Source organism: Cyprinodon tularosa, unplaced genomic scaffold (assembly GCF_016077235.1).
Source record: "Cyprinodon tularosa strain WSP-4 unplaced genomic scaffold, ASM1607723v1 ctg821, whole genome shotgun sequence".
Taxonomy (NCBI): domain Eukaryota; kingdom Metazoa; phylum Chordata; class Actinopteri; order Cyprinodontiformes; family Cyprinodontidae; genus Cyprinodon; species Cyprinodon tularosa.
This window is the reverse complement of record NW_024039587.1, coordinates 483051-500233: the sequence shown is the minus strand read 5'-3', so window position 1 is coordinate 500233 and position 17183 is coordinate 483051. Positions and strand designations below refer to the sequence as shown.

Genomic DNA, 17183 nt, shown 5'->3' with positions numbered 1-17183 from the left:
TGTCACTTTGTATCAACAGACTGTATACAAAACCATAATTAGTTTTATACAGCTTTCAGACAGAGAATGAGCTTAGCAGTGAAAAAGAACATTTCCATTTTATAAAGTGCAAAACTGATTCAATGTAAACGGTGTGGGAGAAAAACATGGTGCAAAAGACATTGATGTGGAAGTAAGAGCAGTGCAAAAACAAACAAATGTATATGTTGCAAAAATGCAGCAGAAACGATAACATCATTTCACTAGTTTTCTACTGACCTCTACAAAGAAAATATTAATAAAAATCACAATTTTGCCTTTACTTTTTACTGATTGACTACTTTAAGTTTTTTTTAGCATCTTCGCATGTAGTGTGCACCATAAGATAACATTTCAACTTTATCTGCAAAATCCATTAAAATATTAAAGAGTATTATCCAGCTCAATATTTTAGAAAGAAAAACCTCAGATTTGGATCAATTTAAAATAATTTATTGTAATGTTAAGAAACATTTTTTCCCAACTTAAGTGGTTGGTTGCATCAGTCTAGTTAGAATTGGGATTCTACCACAGATTTTAACTCTCTAAAATTGATAAAACTGAGTAACTTTGATATAATTCACGTTATTAACTGACATCCAAGGAAAGCCTTATTGATATCTCTCAATAGAAAATTGTTTCCTTTCAATGAAAAACTCTTCATGCCTTTTTTAATTCCTCAAAAATTCACTTTTCAAAGCACTTTAGTGATACTTCAGATAAATGAATTAGTCTTTTTGAAGCAGTGAGTACTTCAACACAACAAAGGATTTGTATTTGGATGACCTAATGGCACTCATGAATGAGGCTTTTACTGATCAGAAAACTAATGGATTTCACGTAGATTTTTGTCACTGATTTGCATGGCCAAGTGTTAAAAATTTCTACAGTCACCAGATATATAATTATATAACCTGCTCTAAGTTCCAGTTTCTGAGTCTTGTTAACAATACAGTGAAATTTATTGTGTTGAAAATGATTTACAGAGTTAACCGAGGAGGTTTTTTTTCTAAAGTTAATGTTATGTTATATACAGTGTCTTTAACACGTATGATTTGCATTTGTTAATAGTTTGCACATTATGAATATAAAGAATAAAACAAGCCTAAAAACAAAGCTATGCTTTGACATCTTCTGTTGAAGTGGTGTCTGATTCACTGTTTCACTGGTCTGATGTAAACTGTTGTTGCAGTTTCAGACGTAAGCTGCTAGTGGACGGGTCCCACACCAGGCCAGTCTTGGGAAGATGGCGAAGGCCCCGAAATCATCTGGAAGGAAGACGTCTCACTGCCTCCGCAGACAGGTACTGGAAGATAAACACTCTTATGTTACTGCTCTGTCTGACCGCCTCGTCTCAGAGGAAGGAGAAATGTTTATCCAGTCATGAAACTGGTCAGCTCTGAGTGATAACGGTTACAATTCTGGTCCTGATTTTTTTTATTGGTTTTAAGAAACACATACAATAACATAGGGAAAATAAAACTGTCATAGTCGAAGTAACCAAAGCAATCGATCAGTTTTAAATGTAAGTAGAACGCCATGTAATGTTTTTATAAAAGTTCTCTATAGTCCTTGATATCTTTTAGGCATAATGTCTCTCTGCCTTGAGCGGAGTACTTAAATCAGATTGGCATCAGGATGATTGATGGAGCAAAGGTTTTATTCCACCTCTTTAGCTTGGTAAATATTTTAGGGATGTTGACAAAGATTTGTGATCTTACTTAATGACCAAACGTTAGCAAGTGCATTTTAGTTCATTCTTCAGTGTCTGACAATATTAAAGGGGCCCAGTCTCATATTAGGATTTCACAAATCTCTACACCACCACTTCACTCTGTTTGCATACAAAGTTTAAACAGAAATCTTTCTTCTTTCACTAATGCATCCATCTGGTAGCTCATATTCAGAGTTATTGAACAATTTACAAGCCAGACCTGATAAATGTGGCTTTCACCAGTAGTGAGTCCCCCCAATACCTTGGCTGATACATCTCTCCTCTTTAGACAGAGGGAACTAGAGTCTGTAGATGGTTTTAAAGTATTCCCTTAGATTCTCAATTTGATTCATGTCTGTACTTTGACTAGGTCATTGTTATGAATGACTGCTCTTTAATATAAAGTCCTACCTGATGTGTAGGACAGCTTTCTACATCGTCTGTAAAGCATTCAGTTTTGGTTCCTTCTAATTAGAAAATTTTTAACAAACTTCAAATTGAACTTATCGCTGCTTTCTTTTAACAGACCAGATTTATGGACTAATGGCTGCCCTGTGAACAGACTCCCACCTGAGCTGTTAATCAGAACTTCATATCTGAAATCATAGGGAAATTAGTCATGTTTAAAAGCATAAGTCACACCCTCGAGGTTGATGATTCATTATTTGCTCAGTATTATTTTAGTAAGAATTATGCAGAAATTCACAGCTAGTTCTTCTGTAATAATTTTATACTAAATGTTTTTTGGGGGGGGGGGGGGGGGGGGGGGGGGGGGTTTGTTGTATTTTTGTGTGGTTTTCATGGCTGGCTTTATGTGTCTCATGCTGTGTCATGCATGTGTTTGTTTTCACCTATAGGGTGATCCAGGAGCCCAAGGGTCTTGTGTCTTGTGGTGATGCACTGTAATGCACTTAATGTGAACTCATTTATCCATCTCCAAGGGCAGCAGAAACACACACAGTTGGCTAGACGGACAAAAATGAGAATAAATTGGTTTGTGGGAAAGAAAAAAAGATTATGGACTGGAGGAGAAGGAAGGTCTGGTTAACAAACACAGCAGCACACATGGAAGAACCGAGAAGCTGGACTGGAGTCACTTATCTGCTGAAGAGTGGACGTGATTGCCATAGATAACGGTCCACAAATAGTCCAGATCTTCAGAGAACTTGAAGGCCACTTAAATGTTCTGAGTGAAAATGTCACCAATAACGGGCATTTATTTATCAGGAAAAAGTCCTAAAGACTGGAAAGGTACAAAAGTTCCATCTAGCATTTGTTAGACGTATAAAAAAAAAAAAAAAATATCTGAAAATGTTTAAAGTATACTCAATTATTGCAGATAAAAAAAAAAAGATCTTTTTGCATCCTTTATGTTTGACTCTTAAGAAATAAGGAAATGTGCCAGTAATGAAAAGAAAAACGTACAGATTTATTTTTATTCTTTATATGATTTACATGCTACTAGTACACAGATCAATTATGGTTTAAATTGTAACAGTTTTTTATCTTTACAAGCATGATTAATGTATTAAAAATCACAGTACTAACCCTTTTTAAGATATTTAAATTCTGACTTTTTTATTCAGAGTTAACTGATCTAATTACACAGAGAGGACAGTATTTTCAAGGACTTTCACGTTTTCAAAAAATGATTTATGGTAAATTGAATGTTTTTTTTTTTTTTTTATAGAAATGTTTAGGAAACCTGAATGGGGGGACAATTGAAGTAAACATTTTTGCTCTTTCTTTATGCCGCCTTATTAAGGTTAAAACTCTCTGTAAAGTAGATACCACATTTTTGGCCACATTTTATTTAATTTTATTTTTTTTGTTTTATTCTGTCACAGAAGTATCTATTTATTATTAATTCTGTCTGAAGTAGTTAAACCGAAAGTCCTGTTATTTTGACCTTTTGAAGTGTTCATCTCCCCTTCCTTTGTCTAAAAACTCCATCCCCCACTATTGAACATGACTGTGGCAACTTAATATTATGGGGTGCAGTAATGAACAGATTCTCTATGTTTAACTTTGTTTTATTTTAAAACACGACCAATATGCGGGGCCTTAGTCCTCGACGTGGCCGACCAGGGTTCAAATCAGAATTGAGGTCCTTTGCTGCATGTCTTTCCCCCTCTCTCATACCCCCTTTCTTGTCAGCCTACTGTCGAAAAAAATAAAAGTCCTTCCTAGATGTGAGAAGCTGATAGACATACTTATACAATTGCTTTGATATTAAGCAATTCTTCACATTGTTTGAATGATAACTTTGATTATGTTGATTTTTGGTGGAATTTTAGTTCTTTTTTCAGTGTGTATATATATATATATATATATATATATATGTTTACATGTAGTTATTTATTTTTTTTTCATTTCTGTGCTTGGTTTCTAGGGTGGTGGTCAAACAGATATGGAAGAACTTAACTTGGACACTCAGGATCCCCCACAGGAGCGGTCCAAGGAAGAAGGTCAAACCCTTATTCAAAATACTTCTCCAGAGGGAAACTTGTCCGAAAATTGGGACCACAAGGAAAGTCCAGCGGAGGCCCAGGAAAGGAGCGATAGCGCTGCCCAAGCCAAGCCATTGTGGAAGCCCATTCCCCCTCTGCTGCTTGAACCACACAGGAACACCCCTACAGGGACCAGGGACCAGAGCTGTCAGACGGAGGAGAATGATCAGCCCACCGATGCCAACGGCCATGGTCAGAACACAGGTGTTTTCTTTTTATCCTGCACCTCTTACCGCTTTGATTAATTCACCTTCAGGCTAAGGCTGTCTGTCAACCCCCCCCCGTGTTGCTTCACTGCGAGAGCACCGACTATAGCTGCTCAAAATAAAGCTGAATGATTTGTTCTCACTGAGAAATTGACTGAGGCTGTTTTTGGCTTCCAGCACCATGATGTGCATTACAAGTAGGCCCAGGTTATCCAAACATTTAAATACGCTTCCTTTGCGAAGTTATTTTTTTCATAAATTTTTTTGCAGTCTAAATTCCAATTATGATACCTGGAGATGAATTTAACCATCTAACAAGGTCCGTTCTAATGCTTTGTTGGTTTCTAAGTGTGCTCTTTTAGCCCTTACAGTAATCAGGACTGCTGTTGATCTTTGGCTTTCCTCCACATTCAGTTCTGGAGGTCAGGGGTTGTAGAGGTTCAGTGACCTGTGCTGCTGGGACTATAGCAACATGGAAGCAGAGGCATGGGGGATGGTAATAAAGACAATAGCCCTTTCCAGGCATTAGTTTTTTTAATCCCCATTACCTTTTTCAGTCGTCCCCCACGGTTCTATCATGTTTCTTGCTTCAGTATCCACAGTTTTCTATCCCTGTGTCTCACCTCATAGCTGACGCACATGTGAAATGGATCGAGTGATGCCGGTTTGACTCACTGTCATCATGAATGAGATGAGATGAGTGGTCATGAGGGCCGACTGATAGAGGCGGACACACTTTTAACCTTTTTGACTGTGTCATACGTACTTCAGAAGCACCGGCCTCATCCCAGCTTTCTGCTGTTGTATAAATCTTCATGGGTGTATCAGGCAAAAAATATTAACCTAAAAACTGATTAGCAGTGTCTGCATGTCTCCTTTTTTAGATGGAGAATGTAAAAACCTTTAAGATTACTTTGTGCACTGGTCACAATTGATTTCAGTCATTTCCAATGTTTTTATTCATGTTAGAGACGTAGGTGACATCATGACCCATGTTATTGAGATCGATTAACCTAAAAGACTCGGCTCATTGCTCTTATGATTTAAGACGCTGCAATGCCTTAGGCTGCCTCTATCTTAAACTTATGTTGGCTGAAAACACATGGGATGCTCAAGGAAACTATTGCTGTGAAAATGAGTTTCTAAAAAAGCTTCCAGTATATTCCTTTTTTTTTTTTTTGAGCAGGTAGAAATTGGTTTTGTATAAAATGTTTAAAAAGCAAAAATGCTGAAACTTAGATTATTAAGTTAAAGTAAAATCACAATTATACATTTTTTTGAGTGTTAGTTTTGGAGATTTAAATTTTAAATTGCAAATGGTCACTTTTCATCAGGATTGTTTGTTCCTACTTGCCCATTTACTCTGTTGTGATTATAATCCACTAACTTCTCTAGTTTATCTAAAATTAAAAGGGACAGAAAATGTTTTATATATAAATTTTTCTCAATAAATTTTCATTATGCCTAAGAGTCTGTAACCTTTGTGAATTTCCTGGGTTTTTTCATGCACGCCATTTGTCCTCTATTGGGCTACAGAGCTTAAAAAGAAGAAAGATGCCTTGCTTTGCCTTTATGTCTGTCTGTGTTTGAGAAAAACATGTTGGTGTGATAGAAGGTAATGAGGTCAGAATGAATAACTGTCCTGTTCAGATCTCATTCTGTGTTTGCTCTTTTAACACTACAATTTGTCTTGTTTCATAGCAGCTATACGATGTTCTCATGTGATGCTATAGTTTTCAAAGATGGTCGTGCTCTTATACAATTAGGGTCTGGCTTTGATATAATACTGAGTCTCTCTTTCTCTCTGTCTAGGTTTCTGTGTGGAGCCTGGTGATCCTCCGCTGCTCCAGCAGCCTCTGCAGACCTCCAAGTCGGGGATTCAGCAGATAATTGAATGTTTCCGATCTGGTATGCATCTGTGTTTTCTTGTTGCTTCCTACTCCTTTTATTAACTTCTTCCTCTAGCTTTTATTATTATTTCCATCAATTTTCTCTCCTTATTTTTGCTGTTCTATGGATTGGATGTAGCTGAGGTTTTGGATTACTACTTTTTAAATACTTTTTCTTATAATTGTATTAAATGGCAATTACTTATTATTTTTTATTCTGCATAATTTTTGGCTTTGTTTGTTTTTTTCTGACTTTTGTAATGCTGGTCTTTTAACCTGCATTACTTACAGCACTTAAGGAGATTCAGATTTAGTTTATTTCAGAACATTTACTTAAGATATGCTTATCGTTTCTAACTTAACTAACTGATGCTTGTTAGAGGAGTGACAGTAGAGAAGGATTTCACTTATATATTTTAACCAAAGATGAAAAGAATAAACATGTTTTCTAAAATTCACTTGAATTTCTTTTATTAACAATTAACATGCCACTGGTTTAAACAACATTCTTCAAGATAGCTTGTTGGCTAGCAGGAGGGAAATTAGGTCCACATCGCAGTTAATTAATTTCAAATTTAAAAATACTTTTTAGTAGGAAAATAAATATTTTTTACTTATACTCATTTTTTGTAGTTGTTTTTTGTAATTCAATACCAGAAAACAATACAAATAAAATTTCAAAATAAAATAACGTAGTAAGAAAAGATGAAATACACTCAAACACAAGATAAGTGGGTACAAAAGGGGCAGTCATTGAGGTGGAGATGATGATACAGATACAATCATAGTTATCTTATTGTTAATAACCATATGTATATGAATTTTATAATTGTATAGTAAACAACAGCAATAAATGATAACAGCCATAAATGATAAATGCAAAAGTAATCATAATAGCAATAACAATAAACATAAAAAATAATTAATGCACAATGTAGAAGGTGTTTGGTAAAGATTTAGTGCCACTGTTCTTTTTAGTTTTCTCTTATGGTGGCTCTGACAGAGCTTGTAAAATTGTAAAGTCTGCTTGCAGTCGAGGGGGATTGATTTCCTGTATAATTTGTAAAAGCAGCAGGGTTGAATGAATCGGTTGCTGAAGCTGCTCTTCAGTTTGTCCAGTGTTTTGTAGAAGGGGTTGTCCTTGACCAGCATCCTGTCCTCCATCACCTCCTCCAAGGTGGCAAGCTTAGAACCAATAGGCTCTGTCTTTGTTTTGATGCCTGCCCCACATGCTTCCAAGGCAAAGAAGACAGTACTCACCACAACAGACTGACAACAGACCTGTAGCATTGTGTTGCAGAGATTGAAGGACCCAAGCCTCTAAAGGAAGTAAAGATAGTTCCTGTAGACAGTATCAGCAATCATGGGACAGTCCAGAGTCGTTTCTCCTGAAGTTAACCACCTTCCCTTTCTCCTTTTTCATGTTCAGTGACAGCTGTTTCTCCCCAAACCATCTTACAAAGCAGACAACTAGTTGTCCTGTTAACAAAGTTTAAATTATTTCTTAATCAAGACGCTTTGCTGTTGCTTGCTTAGCCTTCCTGTTACCTCCTGAAAGTCCTCTTGCAGCCTGAATAAAGCTTAGACAAGTAACAACATTTAATGGAACATACTTTTAAATAGCGTCTCACAACTCAGCATCCTCAGACTTCTTTTTAAAACACACTCACAGTACTAAAAATAGCTAACTGAAAGTAACAGCATCCTCACTAGAACCTGTGGTTTCTGCTAAAAATCTTTTAATTCCAAACAGCTGCCAATCTCATAGTACTTTTTTTTTTTTTTTTACCAATTTCCTGGCTTTAAATAATCTTCCACAAACTATGTAGCCAAGAAATGTAGCCTAAACATTTGTGATCAATAATAGAAAAGCAGGAGGAGATACGCACACGTGACCATTCACTGGTGGCATAAAAATGGGCTCATATTTATGGCCAAATCACTGAATATTAAGTGGAGAAGGCAAATCAAGACCATATAGCCAACTTAAGAGGAAACCCTGAGCAAACAGGTAGAGAAAATCTAATTGTTTGATTTGCATTAAGTGTTAAGGTCAAATGTTCTATTAATATCCATAGTAACTGTAGGTAAGTGTGTCTAAAACGGGGCAATATGTCACACTGTTGCTGTTAATTTTCTTGACCCCATTTAGTAGTTCGCATGATAACAAGTCTCCTGTTAGGCAGGATGGTAATATAGGTCCAGTCTGTTTATCCTTTGCAGTCAAAGCAGGCAAACATTCTGCTACTCAGCATAATCTAAACAAATGAAAAACTGTTATTGGTTAAAATAAAGTGTTTTACTTTGCAATTTAGCTAAACTATGTATATTTCTATGTACGCCATCTGTATCTAGATTTACAGTTAAACACCCTGAGGGACATTTTTTTCAGACTCGACTGCACTTTCTACTGTGAAATGTGACATTTAACTTTGCTGAGTACTCAAGTTTAGTCTGATTTGATTAAAGTCACCTCTTCAATCAGCCAGCCGATGCTTGTGATAGAAAAATGTGAAAAGAGCTATTTTTTATGCAAATTAAACACTTTAAAACAAAGAGAACCTGAAATAGAAATTAGTTAGAAGTAGGACGGTTTGATTTCTTTTGCTTCATATAAATACAAAAAAAAGTATTATTTACCACCTGACCACTGGGTTTGGAAAAGAAATCTAAAAATGTAAGCAGAAGTGTTCGCATAAGAATATTATTGCACTGTACAATCAATATTAAAACCTCTGTATTGTTTGACCTAATTTTGAGGCTAAATACTTAAAAGCATAGCCTTAATTAATTTTAGATGTTTGAGTTAGAGGTCAACAATGTTACAGACTCATAGGTGTTTTTTTGTTTGAGTTTCTGATTATTTGGTGGATCTAACCTGCCCTAAATGTCCTTGGAACTGATTAGTCATGTCTCTAAAGACACTGTGATGGCCAGTTAAAGATAAGTTTAAATCCTGCTCCTTTCCTGGAAAAATATAATTAATAAAGTTATAGATATCTAGACTATTTGAGAATCAAAAACGCCAATGGTTGATATACTTGTGTACTCAAAGTGAGGGAATGAGTTACAGAACAATGCTGTTAGAGTTAATCCATCTGCTCACCTTTACTTGCAGGCACCAGTCAGCTCAGAACTATGCTTCTGAGGGAGGTAGACACCATCTTCGAGTGTAAACTGTGTCGCAGTCTGTTCAGAGGCCTCCCGAACCTCATCACACACAAGGAGTACTACTGTTTATCACGGCTGCCTGAATCCGATGGTAAGCTTTTCAACACATGCAGCACGGAGCAAAGGTTTAAAATCCTCTCAAATTTGTAACATTTATTACGCTACAGCTACAGATTTGAAAGAATATCACATAAATGTTAATGTAACAGATCAATAGGAAGTAGTGCATAACCGTGAGGTAGAAAGAGAAGGATTTAAAGATTGTTAAACAAGTCTAAACGTAAACCTAATTTTAAATGAGACATCGAAATTGATCTCAAGCATTAAAAATATCCACTGAAACAACTCATATTTGTTATTCTAGCTATGTTGTCAAAACCCTAAAGAATAAAACATCAAAAAGCTTGAATGTTTATTATGAAAATCAATAGTCAGAGGTGAAGGATGAATCGGACCATTGATGCATATTAAAGATGTTCAAGTAAACATCTAGAAAGCATTTCCCAGACCTCATGGTTTACACAAACTCTCTCTCATAGTCTCCTTGGACTTAACTATTCTGTCACTCCAAGGATGTCTCACTCACTTCCATGCCATCTGTTTCCTAATTACCATTCATGTCCTGGTAGTTTCACAGACTAACAGTAAAAAGTTCTTCTCTTTTGGATATTTATTACGCAAAGCCCAACTTTACCTCTGGAAGAGAGGCTTTTATTTCTCACTTTGTTGGTTTTTTTTTTTACATTCTCATTATCTCCATATACCCTGGAACAGAAAACAGTCTCAACAAGGGAAGCCAATATTTATTGCTCAGTTTCTCCACCTTACCAATACTGTTGCATGAACTATCCATCCTAATCTTATTGTCTGCCAGGGCTTGTAATGATGTTTTCTAGCATAGTTTTCTACAACCAAGAGTTTGTATCTGCGGGATGGATTTATATTGAATCATTAAATTACTCTAATTGCCGTCATTCTTTTCTTTCTTACTCTGTGCATGGATTTTTTTTTTTTTTTTTTTTTGGTTACAGCAAACTGTTTCTTTCCCTAAATGCAACTTTTTCCTCACTAATCACAACCTGGTAACAGTCCAGACAGATGAATCTTTTCCCTTTCCACTTTTTTTCTTTAACTTTACAGACATTTTCACATCAATAAAGCTTAATGGCAAAATGATTAAATTCGCTGCAGATGAACTCCGTATCAATAACGTATTTATCAGATAAAATTAGCACATTTTGTTGCAGTTGGTCACACGCAATGTAGTAGCTAATGGTATTAAATGTTTCCTTTTTACCATCTTATTTACAGGTACATGTGTAAAAAAAAACAGTGTTGTGAGAGTGCAATATAATTATTATCCCCCTCCCCATAAAATATACTAAGTCTTAGTTCCTATAACTGTTATTAATAAGGATTACAGATTATATGCCAAATTCTATCTATTAATTAGAATGTTGCATAAGATCAATTAAAATAGGAGATTTTAAACAAATTTCAGGCTCCTGAAAAGTATATTCAGTTCATGCACTCAGTACTTTGTTGGATATCAGTGCAGCATGTTGTGGAGGCGATCAGCCTGTGGCTTTGCTAAAGCTGCTTTGTATGGCAAGCCAAGAAGGCCACTATTCGCATTGAATTATCGCGTTAAGATTGAAATCAACCCGCCAAAATTTCGCCGCTTTTTTCGCCGTCTTTTACCAACAAGCGCCGCCTTTTACGTGCGTCATGATGGTACGTATGTCATAAATGTGCGTCATAAATGACGCACGTAAAAGGCGGCGCTTGTTGGTAAAAGCGGCGAAATTTCAGGAAAATGCGCATTTTTTAGTGGGTTAATTTCAATCTTAACGCGATAATTCAATGTGAATAGTGGCCTTCCTGGCTTGCCATAGATTTGCTAGCAGCCTTCAGGTCACCTGCATTGTTGGGTCTGGTGTTTTTGGCCTTCCTTGTAAAAATGCTCCATAGTTTTTCTGTAGAGTTGATACCTGCTCAGTTAAGCATAGCAGAACACATTCTTTTTTATTGGTATTTTGTCATATTATAATTTCCTCCGACTTCATTTCTGACTTTTTTAAAATAAAGACTTGAAATAGTTCATGATGTGAAATTAATGTAAAGGTTTTACTTTCTAAAATGAGTTACAAAAACATAAACGTTTTTCATAATATTCTGGAGATGTACCAGTAGGCATAGAGCACAATCCTGCAGAGTTTATCTTGTCTGTTTAGACTTTAAAACCTTCATTTGATTCCTGCATAATTTGCCGTTGCAGGTAGACAGTTTGGCTCTCCATCTATGGGGTCAGAGATTTGCGCGGCAAATGGATGTTAATTTCTTCATTTTTGTGGGCTGAGCAGACACAGCACTGTGCAAAATCCGCCACATCTATAGATGTTTTAAATATTGCATCACAGTGTTGGGAGGCAAAGAGCCGGTCCAATCATCCAACCTCCTATTACCTTTGAACAGCTTTTCTGCTTCCCCACAGCATAATGCATCCGCCACCATGTATCAGTGGGCATGCTATATTGAGTTTAATGTGAAGCGTTGATTTTTCTACTATTTGTATGAAAGACAAAAACACCTGTCTTAGTTTTATCTAAGCTGTGCATATTCTTCACATCTTTACAGTCTCCTTTTTCTTTTTTAGCCGTCGCTTTGTAAATGGTTGTCTTCTCTGCTCAATGCACCCGTTTTCTGTCCTGATGGTTTAGGCAAATGGATGTTGTACCAAACTCTTCAACTTCTCTATTTAAAAAACAAAAAACAAACAAAAAAAAAAACACTGGAATTTTGAGAAATTCACATTCTGTTCTATTCGAAAAAAAAAAAAAGACTAAGTAGCTCTGATAGGTGTTGATACTTATGCAGGAAATTTAAGTGATTTAAGTGGGATTCTGAGGGAAAATGGCGATCACACATCTATAAGTACAATTTAAATAATTTCCTAAACACTTACTGAAGGCTTGCCTTTTACCAAGTGTGAGAAGATCCTTCTTGAAGTCACCCATTAATGCCTGAGTTTATCTTCCTCCTGTATTCGGTCAGGTGACTTGGAAGAACTGTTAATGAAGTCATTGATATTTAAACAAGAACCAACATTAACTTTTCTAAAGCCTAAAAGCTTCACAAAGGTCAGGTTTTATGTGTTCCATGTCTCAAATAAAGCAATGACTGAAAAACTAGGTTTTAACATAAAAAAGAACACAAAAGGATCATATTCATAAGTTAAATTAGGCAACTTTAAATATCTTTAATGTACAGGATTACATAAATCTTTAAACTGTGATTTGGTTTTAGAACCAAAGAGATGGCAACTTTTCAAAATGCGATTTATTTAGGTCCATTGTAGGGGGAAAGAAAATCAAAGCAATCCAAATTCAGAGGAGGAAACCAATATGAACCAGTGAATTTGCATCAGATGTTTTCCTTACTTTTTTTTGGAAAATAAGCTTGCTTTATAAGAAGTATGCAATATCCCCTCTTATTCAAAGCTGGGGAGAGACTTTCTTCTTCACTCTGTGATTGGATGTGGACATTATTAATAAAGTTGTTAAAACAGGACAATCCACCAACGACATTAACTTTGAAAATCATATTGTTGACATTCTTATTTAACATGTTATGTTATGCATCAGCATCTAACAAACCTATTAGTTATAGCTGTTCCCATTTTGGTCTAATGGAGGATTTTCTCCAACAGGCTCTCCTGGTGACGACAGACAGAGTGTAGCCATGAAAGATTTACTGGATGCTATATATCCCAGAGTTGACAGACCGGAATATGTGGTCCGTCTTGAGCCCATTCAGACCACCAACAAGGCGGTTTTCCAGTACCTCACCACAGAGGAGGAGCTTGCAAGATACCCATCACACACAACCAGGCAAGTCCTGTTAGAATAAGAAACCTGCAGTTATAGTTGTGGTTAAGCCAGATACTCTATATTTACCCGCAGAATAAATTAACTTAGTGATTTTGTTTTGCTTTTGTTTTTTTTGTAAACATGTGTTGTTGTTCATCACAGTGCCAGAGAGAGTCCTGTAGGTTGGGAAGGAGAAACAACAGAGGTTTCGGAAAACAATCCGATCGGGCAACCGAGTGGAGGCGACAGCCACAACAGCCCAGGGCCGAAGAAATGGGATGCTGAGGAAGAGGCTAAAGAGGAGCAGCCGAAGCCTGAAGACGATGGCTCCAATAGTGGGGTAGGTTATGAAGTTGGTTTAGTGATTCTCTCTATAGTTGTTTTCTGTCAAGTCTGTTTGTTTTTGGTACAAAACATTATTTTTTCACAACCCTGCAGGTGGAAGATGTGACCATTTCCTGTTGTCTCTGTGGCCAAGACTTTAATTCCCGTCGGAGTATCAGGCGTCACTGCCGCAAAATGCACCAGACTAAACTCGAGGAGCTGCGGAAGTTCACTGAGACACGCACAGTTCCTACAAGCCTGCTCTCCATGGTAAAAGGTAAGAATATACACTGTAAAATCCAACTGAGGATATGGGTTGTTTTTTTAAACAGAGAGCAACATTTTATCTTACCTTTTATCTTTTGAAGAAATCTATGTGCCATTTATTGTTCCAGAAAGTAAATTAGCTGTTTAATAGATATACATTTCCTGCTGTTAAAGGCCGACCAAGGACTCTGAGCACACCGACTGGAAAATCCTGCCCAGTGTGCCTGAAAAGCTTTGCCACCAAGGCCAACGTTCGGAGGCACTTTGATGAGGTGCACCGGGGTCTACGGAGGGACAACATCACACCTAGCATCGCCTCGAGGCCAGGCCAGCCCTTCTCACTGGAAGTCACTCCTCCTAGGAAGAGCAACAATTCCTCCCCGACACGTGGCCACAGCTCCAAGCCCACCCAAGTGAACTCTAAAAGCACCACCTCAAATCAAACCCAAGGAAAACCTCAGAGTCAGACCCAGGCCGCCTCGCAGGTGAACTCGGCCTCATGTCGATGCACCCAATGCAAGAGGAACTACAGCTCACAGGTCAGTTTAACCAATACCTGAGTCAAAAGACTAGGTTTCTCTGCCTATCAATTGGAACTTTGTTATGAAAGTGTTGACAGTTCCTTTCAATATTAATAGAATCTATTTTTTTCTTATTTTGCAACCTCAATACACATATTTTATTGGAAAAAATGCAATATAATTACATTAAGTAGGATATTTAATCCATTGTTTTCAGAATTTGTAACAAACTAAAAAGTCTTGTATCTGTTTCTTATTCTTTGATGCAACATGTCTCGTCTCAATGAGACTGGATGAAACACAACTGTTTAAATCAGTTTTCAACTCTTTAATTCAGTTTATGTCTGATAGTTCAGCAATTGAATAAATTGATAGTTGAAAGTCAACCCCACTCTCAAGTCTTTTGTTACCCCAAGCACATATTTTTCCAGCTTCTCTGTTGAGGTGCATCGCCGCAGCATCATGCTTCCTCAGCCGTGGATCAGTTTGGGATGGGGTGTTCTAAATTAACTCTTTGCATTTTTTGAAAAATAGATTTTGATATAAAGATACATTTTGAAATAATTTACTTTCTACTTCATACCGATGTGCTAATCTGTGTGGTTATGAGATGTGACATTGCATGAAATGCATCAATTATTAAAAGTCAAAGCGCTATGAATATTAATGTTCTTTCTAAAGAGATTTTCTGATTGTTGGTTCTTTATATGTTTCCAGCTTATGTTGAAGAGACACATGCGCATAGTTCACAAGATCTACAGTGTCAAAGGGAAGTCTACTGGTACTCCTGCATCGTCTGTTTCTGCTGCAACCACTCCTAACAGCAGCACTAACACAAATGTCAGCAACAACGTTAAAGTGAAGCAGGAAGCAGTGGAGCCCTCTGATGAAGACGATGACGTCGACAGCAGCCCTGCTCCATCTCCTGCTGACAACAACGGGACAGCTAAAGGCGTTCAACAAACTTCTCTAAAATTAAAGGACGAGGAAGCCCCTTCCAGCCCCAAGATACCCCCATCTCTGTCTTCACCCTCGTCCCGCGGGGGCAATGTGTGCAGCACGAACATGGCTGCTAAAATAAACAAACTCTCGGTGGGTTTTGACTTTAAGCAGCTCTTTTGTAAACTGTGCAAAAGACAGTTCAGCTCGCGTCAGAATTTAACAAAGCACATCGAACTGCACACAGACGGCAATGACATCTTTATTAAGTTCTACCGCTGCCCTCTATGTCGCTACGAGTCACGCCGCAAACGTGACGTCCTGCGTCACGTGACGGTTGTCCACAAGAAGTCGTCTGCGTACCTGGCGAAGATCATGCCCAAACTGGAGAGCAGAGCCGTGAAGCGGCTGGCGGAGGCGGTCCTGAACAGCACAAACAAGAGGACAGGCAGCGGGAAAGAGGAGATGAACGGACGTCACGGTTCGTCATCATCTTCGTCGTCCTCATCCTCCTCACCATCACCTCCGATCACCCGGAAACAAGAAGCTTCCACAGCTGTATCAACTGCCACCTCTGCCTCCACCTCCGCCCCGCCTCCCATCCCCGTCACCAGGAAGCAGCAGGAGCTTTTATCCTCGGTATTCACTCCTTCCCCACCAGTCACTCGCAAGCAGGACAGACAACAGACGGTCCAGCAGCCCCGCCCCCTCAGCCCCCCTCTGACCCGGCGCAGTGAGAAACACTCACACTCACGTAATACCTCAACCCCATCCAGCAACCAAGCCCCACACACCCGACGACACGACGTCCAGTCAGAGAGCAGCTTTGTCACGTCCTCAACTGAAGTTAGAGTGACAAAGAATTTCTCTCTTCATGCTTGCGACCAGTGTGGGCGGGCCTTTGCTAAGAAGGTAGGGATTTTAATGAATGAGAAACTTTTTAAAAGAGGAGATGACAGAAATTTACATGGATAAGATCTTTGCTTTGTTATTGTAAAAAATATGGTGATTAAATGTAACGAAACTGTTTCATTACTGCAGAAAAGGGACAAGACAAAAAAATTTGAATATATTCAGGGTAGCATCTGACATCATTCTGTCTTTCTAATTCAATTAGGGCAGCAGAAAAGTTACTACAATAGGGGAGGCGTGCCTGGCGTCATTGTTCTCTGCTCTAAAAAGGCTTAACAAGTTACAGGTTTTGCTGCATCCAATCAAGACATTTGTTGACCATTTAAGGACTTAGAAAGGAGTTTTGAGAGTTGGAGGCAAGTTTTGCATTAGCCAGAAAGCCCAGCAAGTGCCAAGACTATCTCTGCTGGGTTCCACCAGGGCAAAGCTTGCTCTGGATTGGCAGCAGTTAGATGGGATACACAGAGGGATACTTGTAGCACGAACGGGGGCATCAGAGATGGCAGTTTATCCTAAATAAAACATTAAGATAGAGAACTGCTCTGCAGGAAGTCCTGAGATTTAATAAGAGGATTGAGGTAAAGTAATACCTCCAATTTGTTGGTGTTTTTTTTTTTTTGTCAGTGTGTGCTCTATCACAGTGCGCCTTAAATTCCCCCCCTAAATAATGAAAGGGATCAGAAAACCTACAGGGGCCAATTTGTCCAACAAACTAGAAGCAACACTGTAATGAGCAATACGTTTTTCAGCATGACGGAGCATCGAGGCAGAAGGCAACAGTGATAATAAAGAAGATCAGGGATTAAAATGCTAAACGTTTCTGGACATGATCTGGAAACTGAT

General features: G+C 37.9%; 1 protein-coding gene across 4 annotated transcripts in view; it reads left to right on the top strand.

The window, feature by feature from the left end:
- The window catches only part of znf800a (zinc finger protein 800a), a 37192-nt gene that overhangs the window by 13804 nt on the left and 6205 nt on the right, over positions 1 to 17183 (top strand). For 2 of the 4 annotated variants that reach the window (XM_038272286.1, XM_038272288.1), the window contains exons 2-10: positions 1217 to 1321; positions 4125 to 4446; positions 6261 to 6356; positions 9456 to 9599; positions 13218 to 13398; positions 13540 to 13717; positions 13816 to 13978; positions 14143 to 14507; positions 15207 to 16340. In XM_038272286.1, the coding sequence (XP_038128214.1) occupies positions 1265 to 1321; positions 4125 to 4446; positions 6261 to 6356; positions 9456 to 9599; positions 13218 to 13398; positions 13540 to 13717; positions 13816 to 13978; positions 14143 to 14507; positions 15207 to 16340 (2640 nt within the window). In that variant the 5' untranslated portion in view covers positions 1217 to 1264. Of the gene's footprint in view, positions 1 to 1210; positions 1322 to 4124; positions 4447 to 6260; positions 6357 to 9455; positions 9600 to 13217; positions 13399 to 13539; positions 13718 to 13815; positions 13979 to 14142; positions 14508 to 15206; positions 16341 to 17183 lie in introns of all 4 variants that reach the window. The other 2 variants (XM_038272287.1, XM_038272289.1) reach the window with 2 other exon arrangements.